Source organism: Cryptococcus neoformans, chromosome 1, assembly GCF_000091045.1.
Source record: "Cryptococcus neoformans var. neoformans JEC21 chromosome 1, complete sequence".
In the NCBI taxonomy this organism is placed as follows: Eukaryota; Fungi; Basidiomycota; class Tremellomycetes; order Tremellales; family Cryptococcaceae; genus Cryptococcus; species Cryptococcus deneoformans.
In genome coordinates, this window is record NC_006670.1 from 1,939,878 (window position 1) to 1,960,700 (window position 20,823).

Below are 20,823 nucleotides of genomic sequence, written 5' to 3' on the forward strand. Positions count from 1 at the left end.
CATTGATCGCCCGTGTTGACTGCAGAAGAGTGGAAGGCAATGGATTTTGCGTTCAGCAGTCAATTTACTTTTTAATTACGACAAACTTTCTGCCGCACTACCTTGACGTGCTGAACTTGTGATGAAGACTCGAGAGATGATATGCAATCATTCTATTCTTTCGAGCTTGCCTCTTTGTTCCTCTTGCTTCCTCTTCCTTACACGCAGGAAGCACAAGCCACACAATCTTCCCCTCCATTATTCCCTCCTCGCTCTTCTCTCCTCACTCATTCAGCTCGCAAGTCTGTGAACCTTGTGATAAACAATTAAGGGCAAATCTTAAAAGGAAAAGCCTCTGAGTTCCTCAGTATACCATATATAATGCTGCTCTCAAAAGAAAGAATAATAAGTGGTATTTAGTGCATGACAAATATATACATGACGGAATATACTTACATGAACATAATAATAAATGTCGCGCACGTACGTAGTAAGAAGAAGTGGTGATGCTGGAAGCTTGGCAAGGATTAAGAGAGCTTAAGCAAAACCATAAATTATCGAACGATTGGGCTGCTGGCTGGCCGTCAATTGAGTGGACGGATATTTCTTCGTTTCAGTCTGGTTATTATAAATTCAACACGCCTTCTCTACAACAATCATATCCGAACACTTCCCTCTGTATCAAGGGAGTCCAGTGTCTCGCTTTCCTGTCCCTTTCAAAACGTCCCAGTGACGGCCTCTTGTGGGCATGCCGCACATTTGCTAAGTTCTTCTGTTTACAAACCTTAGACAGCGTCTCAAGCGACCATAAAAAGCACCTCGCCTACGTGTCTATCCATCTTTGTCTTATTTTGGCAGCAATATCAATGAAAGTGGCAGTAATTGGGTCTGGCTTAGCTGGCCTGACGACAGCATACCTGCTTCGTCGGCACGGATTTGAAGTCTGGTTAATAGAGCGAGTGAATATCGCCACCAATTTTTTGCCCGGGGAAGCTCATCAGCTAACTTGATTCTCAGTCATCTAGCCTTGGCTTCCATTCCGAATCAATAGAAATGAACCAGGCTTCGGCGGATGTAACGAGAGGTAAATCACCAGGACAAAAGTGGATCATCGATGTGCCTATGCGTGGATTTCAAGGAGGTATTTGATTTAATCTTGTCTAATATACATCTATGGTACTGAACAAACCATTGAAAAGGCTATTATCCCAAACTTCTCTCACTATATAGCCACCTCGGTCTGCCTGTCGTCCCCGTGAATTACACCTTCTCTTTTTCATCCTCTCAGTCGACCTATTTCATCCATTCAGGGGCCTCTGGTGCCTCAGTACCTTCCCTACCATCAGAAGCTTTTACTGGTTTTTCCAGGCTTGCCAGAGCCTTGATGAAGTTACTGGGGGTAGCGCTATGTTACCTCCTCTTGATTGCCCTGTCCTTCGCAGCGTGGCATGATCTTCTTCCTCCACCTCTCTCGTCTACGACGTTAACAGTTCGACAATTCACTACCTATCTCTCCTCCTTCTTGACCTATCCAATCAGAATACCGGTTATAGGATTATCTCCTTGGACGCCATTGGGAAACGTTTTCGAGAATTTCATGGGGACCCTTGTCTTACCACTCTTTTCGGCCGTGGGTACTATGACAGCAGCTGATGTCTGGGCTATGCCTGTTCGTCTGCTACTCGAATATGTGCATACTACTTTGGGCACTTCTCATTATCATTTGGGAGACGGCTTCTCATCGGCCGATGTCGCGAGACAGTTGGCGGCTCCAGTAAAGGACCAGGGTCCAGACTACTTGCGTCTGAAGACGGAGGTTGTTGGGTTAGAATATGCTTTGGGAGGCGGAGTAAATATCAGGCTGAGATCCGTGGGGGATTCGGAAATTACAGCAGATGAAATCCTTAGGGTGGAGAAGGTTGTGTTGGCTACTCAAGCAAGTGTGGCAGGATGCCTTTTACGAAGTCTGGAAAAAAACCTCAAACAATGGGGGGAAGAAAAGGAAAGGAGAAGGATTGGGAAGATGGTCCAGGGGTTGCAAAGTGTCAAATATAGGGTGAGTACGGCTTTTATTGAATAAGAAATACGACCTGACTGCGTCAGGAAACCATTATCGTCAATCATATGGACACTTCCATCCTTCCTCCATTCACTGATCGGAGAGACATAAATCTCCATCTCCCTTCAGCACCTAGTTCTTTACCGGAAAAACATCCTTCCCCATCTCCGCCTTACTTTAAACCCACTTCGGACAGAATCTACACTATGGCCACTCAGATAATCTGCCCGAAGGCTTACGTTGGTCAGCCTGTTTTGCAAACCACAAATCCGGTGATGAGCATAGACTCTAAACGGGTCCTCAGTGTGTCCAAGCTAGAGCGGTGAGCGCCTGTCGGGTTCATAGCCAGACGTATTACTTACGTCACTTCTGTTAGAGCACTCGCTCTATCAAATCCTCATGAGGTACTACCCCTTCTCCAACCTCACTCTCTGAATGCCTTAGTCTACTTGGCGGGATCGTACGTGTACCCTGGAATTCCACTCCTAGAAGGTTGCGTAGGAAGCGCCAAGGAAGTGGTAAAGAGCATATTGGAAGGAGAGAAATATCATATTGAAAGCGAACTTAGAGGGGGCCCAGATAAGGGGGGCGAAAGGAAGCACGCTAGGCAAATCGAGCCTGTTGGTGGCATTGATTGGGAAGTAGGGAGAGGGGGATTGATTACGAAGGCCTGGCGATGGCGATGGAACACGGAAAGGACTTGGAGTTAAGCTGGTACGCCTTGATGGGGCTGAAGTGGACCCCATTTATAGTTTTGTCATGTCGGTAACATGTATACAACAGGGATTATCTTCATCATATACGGAGTTCTGTCGATGTCGATGCGAGTCGAGGAGAAGACTTCCATCACTGTTACTCAGATAATTATCTTAAATCTACCAATGACTTCTCCACGACTTTACGCTGAATAACGCCATGTGGAATCAATGGATAATAACAGGGTGGAGGTCTACTTCTCTTCCCGTCGTCCTTGAATGTCTTCCGAGACACCATTCGCTGGTTTCACCCACACACAAGCAACACGCCCGGAGCTCGAAACGACTTTTTCGTTCGCTACATACCAAACGCGATTAGTTATTATTATATTATGTATTGGACGATCACCCACTGGCGGTCATGTCCGGCGGGATAGTGTTGTTAATTATTATTAATTTTCGAGATTTTTATCTTCTTGCCGCTGTTTCTGCTCTTGATGGACTTGGGCTTCTTAATTAACGCATTTCTTTTTTGTTTCCCTTTTTTCTTCTCGAGCACAGATATATCTCGTAAAAATGCTACAAGAAATCGCTCTTCCTTCTCCTGCTGAGTAAGTAATGCCTTGTTCCGTATCGAGCACCGCCAATCTTCTCTTCTCAGCTTCCATGTCCATGTGAGACAAGGAAAGATGTGTGAGCTCGTCACTCCTCAAGTTGGTAAGGGAGGTGTTCGCACCGCGTATGTAATGGTAAGGGATTTGTCGTAGATAGATGAACAACGACTCATAGTAATCTGTAACAGCCCAACCTCGTCCCACCTCTCACTTCCACCGATGCTGTTTTATCCTACAAGGCCGAGCTTGAGAAGATTGATCCCTCTGTTCAGTGGCTCATGACCCTTTATTTGCATCCTGACGTAACTCCCGCTGAGATCCGCAAAGCTGCTAAAGCGGGCATCAAAGGTCAGTCCTCAAGCTGTTGAGACTAAGCCGATGGCGTAGGGTGGGTGCGAGGCGTATGGTCACTCGAACAAATGTGCTTATATCCTTTACTACCATGCAGGTGTCAAGTCTTACCCTCGAGGAGTCACTACCAACTCCAGTTCTGGCATCGAAGATTACGAAGTCTACTACCCCGTCTTTAAGGCTATGGAGGAAGAAGACATGGTCTTGAACTTGCACGGAGAAGTGCCCAGTGATGCTGACAAGGTAAGGACCACTCAGTTTGGAGAATATGATGTACGTAAGCTCACCAGGAGAACAGAACATCTCAATCCTCAATGCTGAGATTCATTTCCTCGAACATCTCCGTAAACTCGCGACCGCTTTCCCCAAGCTTCGTATCGTTCTTGAGCATGCTACCACCTCTGCTGCGGTCGAGACTGTTGCTTCCCTCCCTTCCAACGTCGCCTGTACAATCACTGCTCACCATCTGTATCTTACAATCGATGAGGTCGCTCCCCAACCCCACCACTTCTGCAAACCTCTTGCTAAGGAGCCCAAGGATAGAAAGGCCCTCCAAGACGCCATCAAGAGCGGGAACGAGAAGTTCTTCTTGGGCAGTGATAGTGCTCCCCACCCCTTGTCCAGTAAGGCCCCTGCTTTAACTGATAAGGGCGCTGTGAGCGCTTGTGCTGCCGGTGTATACACCAGTCCCATTTTGATCCCGCTAGTTGCGACCCTTTTGGAAAGTTTCGGTGCTTTGGATAAGCTTGAGGGATTCGTCAGTGGACACGGAAGGAAATTCTATGGGGAGCCTGCCAAGGAGGGACAGGAGTTAAGGTTGAGGAGGACGAAGGAGGATGAAGGTTTCGTTAAGGGAACATTCAGGGGTGATGGTGTGGAAGTCATGCCTTTTTGGGCTGGCAAGAGGCTGGGTTGGGAAATTGCTCAATGAACAGGATATTTATATTTATATTCATAGGATATCTCTAGGGACGTGAGTTGTAATATCCCAGATGATAAATATGCATGAAAATTGAAATGATACAATGACTTGACTCTTCTTACAGCTCCATTGGCTAAGCTTCTTATGCGTCAATCCCAAAAGTTACTCCCTGCGCGAGAGAGACTTTGCTAGAATAGTTGACAGTAGCAGCAGACCACCTCACGTATTGCTTCCAGGCGTCACCGCCAGACTCTCGTCCCCAACCAGTTGACTTGTTACCACCAAAACCAGCACCGATTTCAGCGCCGCTGGTACCAACGTTAACATTCACGATACCGCAGTCAGAACCTTCGGGACCGAGCCACTTGCCGAGAGACCTGAGGTCACTAGTGAACAAGGCACTTGAAAGGCCTTGAGGGACAGAGTTGTTGATCTCGATGGCCTCTTCAAGAGTCTCGAATTCGGTAACGAAGAGGATGGGGGCGAAGACTTCTTCCTTCCAGCAGGGGTCGTCCTTCTTTGGTCGGACGACAGTAGGCCACACCCAGTTACCCCCCTCGACCTCCTTGTTCATACCATTAATTCGGCCTGATCGCTGAGTAAGGATCTCACCGCCGCGGGATGTCACAGCTTGAAGCGTTGCCTCGTACTTCTTCACGGCTGCTTCGTTGTGAAGAGGACCGATAAGGGTAGACGTTTGAAGAGGGTCACCAACCATCAAATGAGGGCTAGGTGCTTGGGCATCGTAGACAGGGAGAAGTTTAGAAAGGAATTCTTGCGCAATGGACTTGTGTAGGATGAGACGACGAGTAGATGTGCACCGCTGGCCAGCGGTGCCCACGGCAGCGAAGAGAACGCTTTGAAGAGCGAGAGGAAGATCAGCATCCTTGTCAACAATGACGGCGTTGTTACCACCGAGTTCAAGGATAGTCTGTGAGGTAAATTTAATCACAAACCGATATTACTTGTATGAAGGACTTACCTTGCCGAATCTATCGTTTACAGCCTTACCCACCTCCTTACCGACCTTCTCACTTCCTGTGAAGCTCACTGCAAGAACAATTATCAGAAACGGATCGATCATAAACCGTGAAAAACCAATTTACCCAAAGGAATATCCTCACTACCCACAATAATCTTCCCAACATCGATGCCTCCGCAGACGAGCGCAGCGGTCGCTCCAGGAAGGCCGTTCTTCTCGAGAACGGGCTGGATAAGACGAGCGACAGCGATTGCCGTCAAAGGGGTTGAGGGTGCGGGCTTCCAAATGGTAGAATTGCCAGAAGCAAGAGCGACTGTAAGGTTCCTGTGATATCTTTTAGCCAGGAGCTTTCGATTGGACGAAGTATCGACTCACCAGCCCTAAGTTGGGAAGAGTAAAATGGCGAACATATTAGAGTATACAAACTACTCTTGATGATTGTACTTACGTAGACGGCCACCTAAAGCAAATCGTCAGCTTATTTACACATTGAACGGGGGAGATGAACGACCTACAGGGAAGTTGAAGGCAGAGAGGATACCCACAACGCCCAGAGGGTTAGGGACTGCGTGATTTAATCAGCACCGTTCAGACTATCGGTGTCATTTTGAAGCTTACTTTCGTAGATGACATGCTCAGGACGTTCACTTGGAAGGACTCGACCTGTCATAGTCCTTGACAACCCAGTAGCAAAGTCACACTGTCAGAGGTTTAGCCACCTCCGCTAATACGGAGTTCGAACCAGACTTACAACATCAATAAACTCCTGAACCTCACCCTTGCCTTCACTTTTGATCTTTCCCATTTCCAAACTTACGAGGTCACCGAGCTCCGACACCTTGGCCTCAAGAGCTTCCCTGATTTGACGGATGACCTCTCCTCGCTTGGGAGCAGGCATGGAGCGGACAATCCGGTAGGCCTCCTTTGACTTGGCAATGGCTGCTTGAGTTTCCTCGACGCTGGCCTGTAGAACACCACCAGATTAGCTTTGGATAAGATACGGAGGTATGCTAACTTACACCCTTGACTCTGGCCAGGATTTCACCAGTAGCAGGACACTTAGAAGTGATCTCTTCACCGGACCCCTTCCATTGACCGTCGAAGACACCGGGAATAGGGGCAGCGTTATCGGCAGGAATGTTGAGAGCAGAAAGGACTGCGTGGGCACGAGTTGAAAGTGGACGAGTGCCAGAGGGGACCTTGCTCTCAGTTCCACCGATGATATTAGACATAGCGCGCATGATGGTTGTGTTTCGTTGTTGTCTAATTGGGAGGAGAGCGACTGTTCGTCGGTGTGAACGAGGAGCTGTCCAGGAAAGTGAGAGAACAGAAGAGGAGCGCATGTTGGTAGCTTTATATATGTCTTTGAGTGGAATAGGTTTGTAGAAAGATGAACGGAAGAAATAGTTGGCCCGCTACGTCGTTTTGTCTAGGGCCATAACAGAAGATGAGGAACCGACGGTCAGTGGCAGCAGCGCGGGTGGCGTATAGCTACGCGCACCTGATCGCGGCGATATCCTGATTAAGTAACCGGCCGCGTGTTTATCAACCTTGCCGAACTCGCTTATGTTTACAAGCCGGTTTACATTAACAGCAGTTCATTACAACCAAATAGAATTGCCTTCTAATCACACAGCTTACCAGCTAACAACCATCCGATTTCGGCTATTCCGTGGGATGCGCGTCATCTAATCTTTTGGCGCTCTTAAGCAGAGAGTCTCCATTCCTGTCGCCTTCCTCGTCGCTGATAACAACTTCCGCAAACCATCCATCTCCTTGCTCAGCTCTTCCGGACTTTGTTGTCGGCCGTATACAGATCCGATAGTGTCGTAAATTTGGCTAAGGTTATCGCTGGCTTGCGCGGAAACGTATAAGCTAACGACAGAGTGGAGGTATTCAATCTCGACAGTTGCCTGCAAACGCGTGATTTGGGACCAATATCAGGAATTCTGTATTGACGTTACAAAATCAAAGCGCAAGCGTCACTCACAGTGAGCATCCCTCCTGGCCCGTACTTTTTAATTTGCTGGAAACAACTCAGGGCAACCCTTGTGATGCTTTCAATCAAAGCTTGAATAACTCTTGGCACCAGGGCTGGTGCAATGTCTCCTGTTTGTGCATGTGCCTCAACTAATAGAAGTATGATTTTGTGTATATAAGGCCGAATTTCTGAGAGTTGGATTGTCAGTTAATCGGAGACCCTAGGCGAATACAGATAAGAAGGTTACCGACCTGCTGGCTTGCCTGCGTTCACCCAGTCTGTATCATGTAGCACTGCTTCTCGAATAATCTTGCTCAGCGGCTCGGCTCGGAGACTAATATAGACTTTGAAAGCCCGAGCATCCATGCCTTCGATCACTTGCAGCAAGAGATCCTGCTGCTTGGCCATATCCACGTCCAGAACTTTGCTGACTTTCCTGCAGATTGCTTTGATCGAAGTTTCTTGCATCTGATTAAATTTAGCGAGGGAAACAAGCAGTCGAATTTCCTGTTGAATCGCAAATGAGCCCCTATTGCGATATCCGACAAAACCACTTACAGGGTTTTGTACGACGGAGACATCCATACTCGCCCCTCTTAACGGCTTTTTTCGCTGCTCCACATCTGCTCCCGAGCCATCTCGCAAGTCCACATCCGTCGCCTTCATAATTCCGTCATATATATGACACTGAGTCTCAACAAAGTCCTCTTTAATTCTTTTTTTTAGGACGTTCGAAAAGCTTTCCACATCTCCCTTTCGAATTGCAGCAATTTTCTTTACAGAAGAAATAATGCGAAGTTGGAATTCGTCTACTAGAGTGAGATAGCGTATGGCTCCCTTGGGATTTGTAGCCTGAGACCAATCCTCGAGACCATGCAAAATTTTGGCGTCTATACGTCAACACAGTATTAGCCTACTGCCTCAAGGGATAATAATGCAACATACCCCTAGCCCAAACTGCGCCAATTACCTCCTTCATCTTCCATTTCATACTCTCAACCAATCCCTTCATGCCATTCCCCGAATCATTCACGACTTCGTGACCTGCCAGTTCTCCTGCACAATCAGATATATCTTCTACCAATTTCTCCGCAAAATAACAGGCGGTAATGACAGAGGTTCCGGCTGGAACGAACGATGGAAGCTGATGGTTGCTATCTTTGCGAGGCGTCGATTCAGCGATAGCCGGATCAGACAGCTTGAAGAATTGGGAGAGAAGAGAGTTGTAAAGTTTGACGATTTCGAGAGCCATAATTCGGCAAGTATTGGCAGGACGGTTTGAAGCAACAATGCTATCAGACGAATCGCGCTACTCCACTGTCAGTAATGGCCCAAGCACCGGTCTGTGGGAAAGCATTTGCCTTTCTGTATTTTCCATCCATACATGCTTTCCCGATCCTCCAGAAGCCTGCGAATGACCTTGCCACATACTCCGAAAGCTGTTTCACGAGGAAATGGATGGCCAACCAAGCTGTATCTACCGTGGTCGCTACGAAAGTTAATATCGGATTTCAGGCGACGTCAAGGTAAGCTAACTCACGAGCAAGGGAGTTTAACTCATATTCTGGCGAAGATAACTGCCGTCTCAAGAGATTCAGATAAGCAGTGGAAGTGGAGGGTTCTCTGGCGCATTCTAGCTCTGCGACTAAAGTGAGATTAGTTTGGTTAATTCTTCATGAGATAGAGGACGAACTCCTAGCACGTTCCTGGGTCTTTTCATAAATGATCTTCATGGTACTCAAGATGTGCGCATGTTGGTATTCGAGGTACGTCCAAGCAGGCTCATCGCTCTGATCCAGCTCGACCAGAATCCTGATCACAGATATAAGCATACTCTTCCGGTAATCAAATCTCAGAAGTGGGACTCACTCAATGGTCCTCTCTTGCTCTTCTACGCCTCTAGAGGCTTCCTTGAGGCCGCTATCAAGTTTCGCTCTCATATCGCCCATGATTTCCTCTACTGAACTCCACACTTTATCGAATACCCTTTTTTGCTGTTCTCTTGATGCATTAACGCCTGGTATAAGTTGCCCTGATCGAGAATTATGCAGGAAAAGACCTTTTTTATAGTCTCGCAGAGCCAGATCGTACTTTCTCTAATAATCCTTCAGTACGAACTCCGGACACATATACATATATATACATACTGCGTTGATGGATTCTAGTAGCTGGCCTGGAAGATTGAACAGGAACTTTGATTTCTCAAATACGCCGAGCGTAGATCTCAGTTTGGAGGCTTTGACAGCATTCTCCAGTACAGGTAGGAATACCTGGTCAGCTCGATGGGCAGCAACTGAGGAAAACGAGTCAGTAATCATTCACATCACCCTGAACACTCATTGGTACCTTTGAATATTTCCCTAAGTTCTCTAATACCGTGATCCGACTCATCGGCCAAAAATTCCTCTTTCATATCGCGATACACAACTAAGAAGCACATCAGTATAGTTATCCTCTAGATAAAATCAAGGCTATGTACCATCGCTCGATGCCTTTACAGCTACAAACCGGTCAAAATTGTCTTCGACGAGAATCCTCACAGCCTCCGAACGGCTCTCAATAGCCCTTTCAAGGTTGTTAATGCCTTTTTGCAGATCTTGATATGAAGCATCAGGGTGATGAGCAGAGAGGAAAATCTTTGGATCAAAAGCCTTGGAGGATAGAGAAGTAGCTGCGCCTGCAAAGAATGTGTGGTCAAGTACTGGACCCCCTAGCGACAGCGTTTCAACCTACGAGTCTTGATATCCAGGTCTGTCACGCTGTTGAGTCTATGGTAAGCGCAGTCGCTGACTATTGCCCATGCAAGACTTACCCAGTCAACTTCCCTCTCAGTCCCAGAGGATCACTGACCTCACTGGCCCCACCATCCTCACCAAGTGTACCGGTCCCAGCAAGCGGCCCGTCCTTCTCGTGGTCGACTTCTTCCCAATGCTCGGGATAAGGAGTGGATATACCGTAGAATTTGAGCACTTATGGCCGCAGAAAGTTATTAGGGACGCCTTGTTTGTTGCGACCCGACTCACAAGCAGCCTCGTCGACATCGCGTCGGCTCATGATGATACGTAGCTGTTCCTTGAACAGCCGTTGCTGATCTTCGCTTTAATCGAGGTAATTCGATGATGAATATGAAGTTTCGATAGTTCAACTATTCAAGATGCTTATGGAAAAAGTATTCGATGTGGTTAAAGCTGGAACTGGTGACCGCTTCGACTTGTTACCCCCTGGCGTAATAATGTATCGACGTCAACAATTCCAGCATCCGGCAATGGCCACGAGCTACGCACTGAGATCGGGACAGCGCGCACACGATCCGGACTGTTTTACGAATTTACAGCAAAACCTATCACGCACTGTTTTTATACAGAAAAATTGCTTTTCCAAACCGACAAAGCGCCCGCTATGGGATACGTGGTTCATGCTATAAAGCTACAACATACGTGCAGAAAGCTTGAGATGAAAACTCCGGTATAAGGAGATATGAGGCCATTATATAGCTAAGAACTAATTCTATATTTGATGATTTCGTGGCCCTTTTTCGATTAAAAACTAGTATCAACGTGACACTGCCCTCTGATTCAAGACATTTCCCTTCGTACGCCCCGTCTTTTCTTGCCTTCCCCTTCCTCTTATCCAGCCCAGCCTTCGACCTTCTTTCTTTGCAGGTTTCTCCGGCTGTGATTCCTCCTCAACGTCGTCATTCGCGTCCATCACCATCCTCTCCACAACGTCATCCTCTCCCTCTGCATCACAATACTCAGCAGGCACATAGGTGAATGGGCCTGCCTGGGCGGCCGGATGAGGATTGAAAATGGCCTCAATGATCGTTTCAGGAGGGAGATCATGCATGTCTGAATGTCTGGCAGGACGCCCGCGGCGCAGGTGGTGGGTATGGTGCCGATGAAAGCGGTGAGAGAAATCTTGTAAGGAAGGGATCAAGGGGGATGGTTGTGGCGAAGATGTTTGTGGTACGTCAGGGTGCGAACTGGCAGGAGAACTATCCCCAGGATGGGGAGAGGGAGTATTGCGATTACTTTGGCGATCTTGGGAACGAGACGAGCATCTCCGAGGACTGCCCGTTTCGCGAGGTGGAGTGTAGATCGAAGATTCGTTCTGAAGATGGTGCTCATATGGTTCATAATGAGTCGCTGAAGTCTGCGTACGAGTCAGACCCAGAGATTGAACACTGTGATTACCCCTCCATGAATAATATGAGGAAGAAGTTATTGCTGTCAAGTTCGTGCGTGTTCGCTCGAGAGCATTGGATGACCCCGAAGATGAGCCAGAGGGAGATTTGATGAGACGGACTTGAGAGCGGTCAGCGCCATATAAGAGCTTCCAGCTTAAGAAAATACGTACGGTCCCCTCGAATACTTTCATGATTATCAGCCATCAGGTCTCCCACCCCTGTAATGTGATGTCCTTCCTGCATAGGCGGACTACAATTCAAATTAATTTGTGCAGCTACATATGGAGGTACGAGATCAAACTTACGCGACCCAATCCATCTCCCCTCCCACCCATTGCAGTTCCACTGTCACCTTAACAGTGGCATTTGTCCTACTCCCTTTCAACAGAAATCTCCTTGTCATCCGACCTTTTCCTGCAAATGGTGCCAGATCAATGTCAATCATCCCAAACTTGATGGGAGACTTTTCTAATCTTCTTTCTTTCCGTGTTTGCTTCACATCCTTCTTCTTGGTATTACTACCGGCTACTGCACTTAGTCCTGATGCAACAGATTGAACGGTAGACTGTGAAATGTTGGGAGATGATCCTTCGCCACTAAGTGATGGTGAAGGTGTTGATGATGCTTGCTGAGCTTGAGGTTTGGCAGGATACTGGAAGATTGTGAGTTCCAAACCGGAATCCGACGTCGGCCCGTTACCTAGAATTAGAGTTGGTTGCCCCCCTTTTGTGGCTGCAGAAGATGGAGACTTGCTTAGAGGAAAGCGGATAACATGTCGAAGCTCAAAATCCCATTTGCAGCAATGAGACTTCAAAGGCTGTATTGGGGTTTCACCCTTTCTATGCGTGGAAATTGAGTCGGCGTCCTTGGACCTCAACTTAGAAGGTCCAGGCCCAGAAGATGATCTCAAGCGCCGTGTTATTGGTCTTTTCTGCTCTTCAAGCGGCCAGTCTGTGGTGTCACTAGAACTGGTATTGGCAGTTGCAATAGACGCTGACCTGTGAGGCATCATAGGCCTATGTAAATCGACAGGATCAGCCGGATCGAGAAGGCTGGAGTATGATGGAGTAGTACCTGACCGAACGGGCGCCGGCAGGCGATGATTGGTTCCCACTGCTCGAGGAAATGGAACAGAGAGATGATTCTGCCTGGACTGTTGGTTCGGAAGAAAGGGGGTTGATGGGGAAGCAGAAGTCGGTTTGCGAATGTTCACCTGAGGACCTCCGTTTTCCTGGCTGTTTGATGATTTTGAACCCCAGCTTGGTTGTTTGCTGACTTCATTGCTTTTGCTATCTCTGCTATTCACTTCATCCATATCCCCCTCTCGTGAGCTAATATCATCAAATAACCCTTCCGGTTCTTCCACCAACCGGGGAGACTCTACAGGTGGAAGTGTCCCGCCTTTGGGGCTTGAAGTGATAAATTGTTTGAGAGGAGTTGGATCCGATTTTTTTTTCTCTGGTTGAGTAGAGTTTTCACCTAACGAGGCTGGGGGGAGAGAGAGGGCTTTATTGGGAGGACGTAGTCGACGACCGTCATGGGATATCAAGGATCGAGGCGTAGGCGGAACAGCTATAGATGATGATGTAGATGAGGTCAGGAGTGAGATGGAAGACGTCGAGGGATTTGCTAATCTCAGATTAGGAAGAGAAGGCTTTATCTTGGGACCAGCTGTTATCCGTCAGTAAATTTCCCGTCCTCGATACGTAACGTACTATGAGTGTTCTCTTGAAGCTCCAATGAATCCCTTCCTTTAGGGCGCTTCCCCCGAAACTTCCACTCTGCTGCGAATCCTCCTTGTAATTGCGGTACATTGTTCACCTCATGGAGCACCACCATCGCATTAAAGATGGCATATTTCTGATTCTCAAACATGTGTTTGAGCCTCCTCGTTATCGGTCGGGAATGCTCATTTTGATGTGGCAGATTTGCGTTAGAGACAGTTTGAGCGGTGGGAGTCATCGAAAGAGTAGAAGGAAGTGCCGTGGAAGATGAGGACCGATTTGCAGGGCCATCTTGCAAGTCTTGTCGCTGAGTGGCATTGGCCATAATGATTAGAGGGAAAGAGGCGGGCGTCGCTGGAAGGATGTCGTTGTAAATACAAAGGGATGGCGATCCACGGGTGGCAGATTCAGACTAGGGAGTTTGTAATAAAGTGCCGGACGGCGGATATGCAGTTATACGTCTCCCCTGGTGCTCTTTCCGGATTGGCTAAGTCTGCGGCTGGATATAGAGGCGAAGTGGGGTTTGACGTCTCCACCGACCGACCCTCGGCCTGATTATGGCGATGAGAGCTTCGCGCGAAACAAACAATCCTTTCCCAAAATTATCTGATTGATGAGCGTGAGATACACGCGACAGAGGAGTCAGAGTCCTTTGGGTCGTATCTGTTCAGAAAAGCTCGCCCATGGTTTTCGTGAAGACACGTAAGCAGTATGTAAGGACGCGGAGTGGTGTTGTCGCAGATCACAAAAATGCTGATCGCCGACGCGGAAAGCCGAGGATGACAAGTTGGACCGCAGGCACAGGACACTTTGGGAAGGCGTTGAAGAAAAAGCTGAAGGCTGAATACCGTGAGACGATTGTGAACGGAAAAGGAGTGGGAATGGGTAGCTGGGCACTGAACCAAACAGCAATTTATATTCATCCTCTTCTTCTTCTTGACCTTCCCTCCGTTGGGATGGGCGACGTCTCCGCCGGCTCCGTCACTGAATCCCTAACATGCCCTCCACTTTCTCCACTTTCTCAGGCCCTTTATTTTTAATAAGCTTTGCGCATCCGTAGTGTTATCGCCGGTCGCCGCGGTTGGTCAGTCGGTGATTTGTCAGTTTGATTATTAATTCATGCACCATAATTGTGCACCCGCTTGCTGCCTAACATTCGTGCGTAATCATGGCCGGTATCTCCATGTCCCTAACTCACATGTGACTTCAACCTGTATTTACACTCCTAAAATAGCAGAGGCCAAGCTGTGAACACGCAAACATCAACTTATTACCGAAAAAAAAAGAACGGGGGTGCCTGCCAAACGCCAGATAGACGTCTGTCCGTCTCAATCATCTGACGACGCTTGATATGAAAGACTTGAATGTCTACAACATGCGTTTGAAAAGGGCAGCAGCAGCAGCAGTAATCCCGCCTTCTCCAGCAGCATACGCAGTGGTTTCGGCCGGCACAGCCTCGAACAGCTGCGGCAGAATGACTTTTAACTAGAGGCAGGGGGGGGGGGACGGAGTTCTCTGCTCGCTCATCATATATAATAGGAAAAATGGGCAATCGTGGATGCTTGTTATTTAGGATAACCAATAATGCGCAGGGGCGGAAGAGAGAGATGGGAAAGGTACATAAGACCGGGTAGACAGGCTTTAGTACTCGCATGTCATCTATTTTATTCCTCCTCTACTTTCCTCTCTTCTTACCCCGCTACTTTCGACTCCGAATTTCTACCATTGACCCCGAGGCGACTTAGCAAGAGAACAGGGAGAGAATAGAGAAGCGACAGACAAACATTAAATGGAAGGTTTATTATGAAGATTTGCTCTACGAATGTTGTTGATAACTACGAGGCTTAATATACGTGTGTATAGCGGACTTGTCTGTCTTCTTAGCTTAATGAACTGTCCTTCCTCCGTGGTTCCTTCATCCCTCATGGTTACAGCAGAAAGATACAAAAATACTACGTGCTTCTTCATTGACAGGACGGAGGCAGGTTAAGAAATACAAAAACTGGAAAAAGATGATCCCGGGCGGGATCGAACCGCCGACCTCCTGTGAAGACATTCGATGAATGTTAGACAGGTATGGTGACCAACTCCATCACGTGACCATTTTGTTGGGAATGTGTCTTGACAATTAAATACAACACGGAGCAACCACTATGCAATACAGTGTGGATTCTCCGTCCAGTCATCTACAATCGATGACTGACAGTATGTAATGGCGTATCAAGAGGAAGCAGCAGGTATGATATGAAAATGTAATACTAGGCTCAACTCCCCACCGAATTAAGTTGATATAATCATGCGATCATGATATATGGAGGATTCATCTTGCTTGTGACTTCTATGCATGATGATATCTTAATAAAATGTGCAGTGATTAAAAGGGCAATAATAGTATGAACAACGGCCGAACGGGAGGCACGATGAAAAGACTAATCAAAACCTAATAACTTCGAGAAAAGTGTATCTAATAGCCAATAACCGGCAGCTTGTTTACCCACTCATTCCTCCCTGGGAGACAATCCTCTACAATCACTCTGGCAACTTCAGCCCTCCTAATGGTGTAGCTTTTCAATCTCTCTCCGATCTTGGTCTCTTTCCTGCCTTTGGGCGGTTGGTCATCTTCTACATAAGCAGCTCCTCGGAGAATGATAACTTCTGGGATAAAATCCTTGAGAGTAGAGCTGATAGTGGTTGCAGACAGAACGTCGGTGGAAGGGGGGGTAGGTGGGGACATGACCGTGGATGCTCGCTGAAAGAGGTATTCCAGGCCTCCTTTATCCAAAAGGGCACTGCGAAGGAGCCATGGATAAAGGATCTGAATGAAAATATTAATGTGTGACCTTTGGAGCACAGCAGTGACTTACTCTCCAGACAAGAGGCATGACCTTGTGGTTTTCACCTACTCCCATAGTACTAACAGTGATTACTCGAGGAACTTGCTGACCTTTCTTGTGGACCTCTGCAAGGACATGAAGAAGAGCTACTGTAGCACGTGTGCATAAATCAGGAACATCGTTGATAAAGCCTCGACGAGTTAATTGAGACTTTCCACCTGAAAATGCCATTAGTTTTCAGCTGAAGCCGGAACTGCATGGAGAAATTTACCGATCGATGTTACTAACAGATCTACCTGACGGTCAAAGAGCTGCCTGATATCGTCTTCCACAGTAGCGTCACCCTTAATCAATTGTAACCTGCCGGAACTGATGTACTCGGCAAGATTGGGATCGGAAGACAAAGCTTCCGGCTTTCGCACGAGGAGGATAGCAGTCCATTGTTGAGTTGAAGGGGAAGAAAGAAGCTGGACGACTGTGTGGTATCCAACACCTCGAGAGGCTCCAATGAAGGCGGCGAGCATTGCAGATAGTACGATTGCTTGGGCTGAGTGGATTCGGGTAATAGCTGTTCAATGACAGGTCTGTAGGACTGGTAGACTCGAAGATGTAGGGAGAAGACACAGTGGGGATTGCTGTATGAACAAGCGTGCGGTATCCGCTCGCCTCATATACTTTCGGTGTGCTCGGCCATCGGGCAAGAAGATAACATAGTCGAAGAGCTGCGTCTTTGAGTAAGCGATGCACATCGTTGCCCTTTTGCGGTCAATGTCAAAGATCAAAAGTGTTTCTTATTGCCTCGGTGAGCCTCGGCGTCGTATTGTTGATAAACTGATTATCGGGGATGGGCAATAAACTGATTTATTTATCGGGGATTGGCCTTAGCCAATGGCCGCGAAAACGCGACACACAACCACCCAAGAGCTTATTTACATGAAGGCCGATGTTGATAAATTACGTAACGTAATAACCTCCATCTTCGCGTCTCGGTCGTCACTCGTGAAGAAATACGATCTCGAAGTGTGTCCGAGTTCTTTGTTGCTCACTTCTCTTCCTAAACAATCGCGTCCGAGAGATAGCTGACCGTGAAATGTCCAGTACCCCTGCCGAAAAGGAGCACTGGCGCTTCGTGCTCCGTGCTTTTGACGGGTATATGCGCTACCATGTAAGCCGCATGCTTTGGTTACGTAGATAGCGTCGCTAACAACTATATAGCTGTCCGCCAACCATGCTAGAAGAATGGCCTTCATCACTCTGCCGAAAGAAGAGAAGAAGGTCTATGAGCTGATTGGTTATCGGGAGAAACTAGAAGCGGTGGACGAAGGAATCCGACGGTAAGTTATCTTCTGTCAGCGAGGTTAAGTGTTCCATCTGATTAGCGCCTTCAACGCAGCAATTCTGACTTTATTGATGAGATGATTGCCAATCCTGTGTTCTCGGACATACTTTCAAGCTCGGAAGGTAGCCAATGTACTCCTGGAGACCACACGCATTCTCAAGTAGATTCTTCGCATGATCATTCACAGTCTGCATCATCCACCAACTCCCACTCCCACTCTTACTCGTCACCCAAATCCCAATCCAGTAATACGGAGGGAAAACGATCTCCAGAGTCGGATATCGCCCAAGATAAAGTACGTTCGACTCTGCGAAGCTTCGTCCGTGACTGGACCAAGGAAGGAGAGGATGAGAGAAATGCCTGTTATGCCCCATGCTTGGAAGCTCTCGAACGCTACTTCCCTAAAAAAAATTATGCTGGCGAAGAAAAGGTGGAAATAATGACCGATGGAGAAGAGTCGAAGCTTTGCAGAATGGCAAGAGAAAGATCAGAGGTCAAAGTCTTGGTGCCAGGGTGCGGGCTTGGAAGATTAGCAATGGAAATAGCTGCTCGTGGTAGGCCTTCCCTGCTTGCACCGTTACTATCATATGTGCAGTCATCTCATGTGCAAATTTATAGGATTCTTTTCCCAAGGTAATGAGTTCAACACATATATGTTGATCGCCTCCGACTGGGTATTAAATCAGTATGTAATTCAGAATATAGATCTTCCCTTCTGACTCTCCTAGGACAACGAATGCTGAGTCTCATGCTATCTTCCCATTCTTGCACTCTTTTTCGAATCATCCCACTACTGAACATCATCTTCTTCGCTCTGTGAGGATCCCTGATGTTTGCCCAGTTGATATTTTCGGCCAAGGTCGACCTGGCCCGTTCTCACTGGTGGCAGGGGATTTTGAAGAAATCTATAGGCCGAAAAACTGGGGTTTAGATGAGAGCAAAAAACACGAGCCTGAAGAACAGGAGGATCATCAAGGGCAATGGGGTGCTGTCGTGACTTGTTTCTTCATCGACTGCGTATGTCGTATCTCAGCAATCTGGTTCAAAGCTGATATAAGCGTGCAGGCTCGTAATGTACTCAATTATCTCCGAATCATCCACTCTCTGCTAGCAGATGATGGGGTCTGGATCAATGTTGGTCCCCTTTTGTGGCATTTTGAAAACTCGCCTACAACGTCGGCGAAGGGGGAAGGAAGCATCGAGCTAAGTTTGGATGAGGTTAAGGAGCTAGCTAGAAGGATAGGATTTGACTTAAGGGTGTGTTTACATTAAATTCGTCTATTCTATGGGTGGCTGATTTTCTTTATAGGAGGAAAAAATGATTAGGTCAACTTATACTGGTATCCCTGAGGGTATGTTGAGGCACGAATACAACGTATGTGACTCGTTCATTCGTCTCAATTCCAAACTGACTTCCAATGGGGATAGGCTGCTTTCTGGGTGGCAACTAAAAGGAAGGCCGTGTGAAGCATCCAAGGTTAAAAGTCTGTCTATGGGGGAGCCACACAGCACATTGCTTCGCACATCTTTCGCTAGAAGTCATGTATGGTACATGTAGATTGGATATTCCACAGTCCATCATTTGTGGAGATGTTTCAAACATAAGAGCTTGCATATAAGAACCCAAAGAAATATGAAACATTATCTGTGGATATCACAGCATATGGAAATACGGAAGATGCAGTTGAACCAGTGGACCGAAACTCATTTCTAATTTCTTCTTCTGACCTTCTTCGCCGTAATCTATAGCGTTCGCCGCTTACTGAGTCTTCCCTTCCCTTGCCAACCTATTGCCGATGTGGCCCTTGTTTTTGAGGTGGACTTCAAAATTGTTGAGAGTCTCACCGGGACCGAGAGCGTAGATTCGACCTGGGCTGCATCAAATAGTTAGCAACTATTGGACATGTTTGTACCGCTTGTCCATTTGTATCAACTCACCAGTCATTACATTTGGCTCTCCACTCTGGAGGCGCATCTGGTTGATCCGCCGGCCGGGGCTTTTGGATGACCAAGAACGAGTCTCGAGAATATTTTGCCCTCATATTACCGAGAGCTCTCTGAATCCACATCGGAACCTGTAAAAGAATGGTTAGTAGAATGTATTGACAGAATCTGCACAGACTCACTTCGATAGCTTTCCTTCCCGAGCCAGGAGATGCAGCCGACGCCAAGCCTGGAGTTCCAGTTGGCACCACAGAGGACCTTGCTGCAGGCGTCTCAGTCCTGCCCGCCGCCATTTTCTTCCTATCTTTCCTTCCGCCAAAAGTTGAGTCTGAGTCATCACTCCCGCTGTCGCTGCCACTATCACTATCACTATCGATGCCAGAAGAATCGGAACTCTTCCTTTTCTTCTTTTCGATCTTATTGTCAGAAGCGGGTTTGGAAATCGGGAATGGCACTCCGACTTCATCAGGCTTGGCAGACTTCGGTGGTCGTTCATCAACGTCATTATGACTTTTGCGTTTCTTGAGAATCGAAGTCTGATCGGTTTGCGAGTCTAGATGAAATGATGACGGGAGATTTTCCACCTTGCCGGAGAGAGGAGTAGAGGGTTCAGAAGGTGAATCGGGAATTCTATTATAATGACCGGGCTTCTTCCTCCCGGATGCGCTCAGTGCTCCATTGATGGACTGCTCATCCGCTGAGTCGTCCAGATATCCTTTCCTATGGCCTTTGATATCGCCTGTGGTGGGTGTACCGCCATTGGCAAGAGGCCCTTCTCGTATAGAAACAGGGCTTATTGCTCTGTTCTTAGGGGGCCTACCAAGGCGCTTGCCCCGGGCAGAGATATGAGGTAAATGAGGAGCAGGAGACGCGGATGCGGGAATAGGAAGGTCTTGAGCCAGGAGATTAATGTTTGCCTCTGCGGCGAGAGCAGCACCACGCCTTCGACTGGTAGGAGCAGAGTCTCGGACAGGGACGTTATCGGCTTGGAACAGAATCGGAACTCCATTGGGACCGAGGTTATTGAGCAAAGTGCGTTGGGTCTTAACGGGCTCCCTTTCAGGAAGTACGATACCGCGTCTAGCACGGCCAGCTCTCTTCTTGCGCTTCATCTCCTTCTCTCGCTGTGACTCGAGCAATGCTAACTGATCAGGACCAAGCTCATTGAAGATGGGTGTGTACGATGCCATGGCAATGTCTTCTTTACGAAGAG

The 20,823-nt window shown here is 47.6% G+C and overlaps 8 protein-coding genes and 1 non-coding gene across 11 annotated transcripts in view; 3 read left to right on the top strand and 6 right to left on the bottom strand.

Annotated features, from left to right (window-relative positions):
• Nucleotides 1-577: 577 nt before the first annotated feature.
• Nucleotides 578-3,143, top strand: CNA07110 (expressed protein). Of its 3 annotated transcripts, XM_024656109.1 has the most exons (7): nt 609-721; nt 769-938; nt 997-1,120; nt 1,179-2,035; nt 2,083-2,360; nt 2,415-2,752; nt 2,822-3,143. In XM_024656109.1, the coding sequence occupies exons 2-6, from the start codon at nt 846-848 to the stop codon at nt 2,746-2,748; spliced, it is 1,686 nt and encodes a 561-aa protein (XP_024514181.1). In that variant the 5' UTR covers nt 609-721; nt 769-845; the 3' UTR covers nt 2,749-2,752; nt 2,822-3,143. The 3 variants fall into 3 exon arrangements, with proteins under 3 accessions (XP_024512000.1, XP_567028.1, XP_024514181.1); XM_024656370.1 differs by having other exon boundaries at nt 578-938; XM_567028.1 differs by having other exon boundaries at nt 581-938; nt 2,415-3,143.
• Nucleotides 3,144-3,274: 131 nt separating this feature from the next.
• On the top strand, nt 3,275-4,720 carry CNA07120 (dihydroorotase, putative). The gene is made up of 5 exons (XM_567031.2): nt 3,275-3,344; nt 3,395-3,482; nt 3,536-3,695; nt 3,796-3,941; nt 3,997-4,720. Exons 1-5 carry the CDS (start codon nt 3,310-3,312, stop codon nt 4,627-4,629), a joined length of 1,062 nt encoding a protein of 353 aa, XP_567031.1. The 5' UTR covers nt 3,275-3,309; the 3' UTR covers nt 4,630-4,720.
• On the bottom strand, nt 4,662-7,135 carry CNA07130 (succinate-semialdehyde dehydrogenase [NAD(P)+], putative). The gene is made up of 10 exons (XM_024656371.1): nt 7,104-7,135; nt 6,622-7,031; nt 6,354-6,566; nt 6,221-6,302; nt 6,118-6,167; nt 6,051-6,062; nt 5,978-5,982; nt 5,727-5,926; nt 5,603-5,670; nt 4,662-5,551 (listed from the first exon to the last, which is right to left on the bottom strand). The coding sequence occupies exons 2-10, from the start codon at nt 6,943-6,945 to the stop codon at nt 4,763-4,765; spliced, it is 1,743 nt and encodes a 580-aa protein (XP_024512001.1). The 5' UTR covers nt 6,946-7,031; nt 7,104-7,135; the 3' UTR covers nt 4,662-4,762.
• A 1-nt stretch (nt 7,136) lies between these two features.
• Nucleotides 7,137-10,793, bottom strand: CNA07140 (exocyst protein, putative). Its single transcript, XM_024656372.1, has 16 exons — nt 10,607-10,793; nt 10,396-10,552; nt 10,317-10,342; nt 10,063-10,260; nt 9,930-10,010; nt 9,731-9,876; nt 9,453-9,679; nt 9,277-9,395; nt 9,124-9,228; nt 8,945-9,072; nt 8,529-8,892; nt 8,142-8,473; nt 7,835-8,090; nt 7,593-7,771; nt 7,244-7,515; nt 7,137-7,165 (listed from the first exon to the last, which is right to left on the bottom strand). Exons 1-15 carry the CDS (start codon nt 10,635-10,637, stop codon nt 7,291-7,293), a joined length of 2,574 nt encoding a protein of 857 aa, XP_024512002.1. The 5' UTR covers nt 10,638-10,793; the 3' UTR covers nt 7,137-7,165; nt 7,244-7,290.
• A 172-nt stretch (nt 10,794-10,965) lies between these two features.
• CNA07150 (conserved hypothetical protein) lies at nt 10,966-14,378 on the bottom strand. The gene is made up of 4 exons (XM_024656373.1): nt 13,485-14,378; nt 12,075-13,440; nt 11,940-12,019; nt 10,966-11,887 (listed from the first exon to the last, which is right to left on the bottom strand). The coding sequence occupies exons 1-4, from the start codon at nt 13,816-13,818 to the stop codon at nt 11,136-11,138; spliced, it is 2,532 nt and encodes an 843-aa protein (XP_024512098.1). The 5' UTR covers nt 13,819-14,378; the 3' UTR covers nt 10,966-11,135.
• Nucleotides 14,379-15,506: 1,128 nt separating this feature from the next.
• CNA07160 lies at nt 15,507-15,595 on the bottom strand. Its single transcript has one exon. It is a non-coding gene; the product is annotated as a tRNA-Val (tRNA).
• A 225-nt stretch (nt 15,596-15,820) lies between these two features.
• Nucleotides 15,821-17,082, bottom strand: CNA07170 (hypothetical protein). Its single transcript, XM_024656374.1, has 3 exons — nt 16,599-17,082; nt 16,358-16,545; nt 15,821-16,308 (listed from the first exon to the last, which is right to left on the bottom strand). Exons 1-3 carry the CDS (start codon nt 16,849-16,851, stop codon nt 15,958-15,960), a joined length of 792 nt encoding a protein of 263 aa, XP_024512003.1. The 5' UTR covers nt 16,852-17,082; the 3' UTR covers nt 15,821-15,957.
• A 272-nt stretch (nt 17,083-17,354) lies between these two features.
• Nucleotides 17,355-19,304, top strand: CNA07180 (conserved hypothetical protein). The gene is made up of 8 exons (XM_567035.2): nt 17,355-17,492; nt 17,543-17,661; nt 17,721-18,220; nt 18,285-18,351; nt 18,395-18,683; nt 18,732-18,923; nt 18,976-19,041; nt 19,095-19,304. Exons 1-8 carry the CDS (start codon nt 17,418-17,420, stop codon nt 19,131-19,133), a joined length of 1,347 nt encoding a protein of 448 aa, XP_567035.1. The 5' UTR covers nt 17,355-17,417; the 3' UTR covers nt 19,134-19,304.
• Nucleotides 19,260-20,823, bottom strand: part of CNA07190 (conserved hypothetical protein) — a 6,418-nt gene continuing 4,854 nt past the window's right edge. Inside the window, exons 7-9 of the mRNA XM_024656375.1 lie at nt 19,793-20,823; nt 19,605-19,741; nt 19,260-19,540 (exon numbers count right to left, since the gene is read on the bottom strand). The exon at nt 19,793-20,823 is cut by the window's right edge and continues 137 nt beyond it. Coding sequence (XP_024512004.1) covers nt 19,426-19,540; nt 19,605-19,741; nt 19,793-20,823 — 1,283 coding nt within the window. The 3' untranslated portion in view covers nt 19,260-19,425. The remainder of the gene's footprint in view (nt 19,541-19,604; nt 19,742-19,792) is intronic.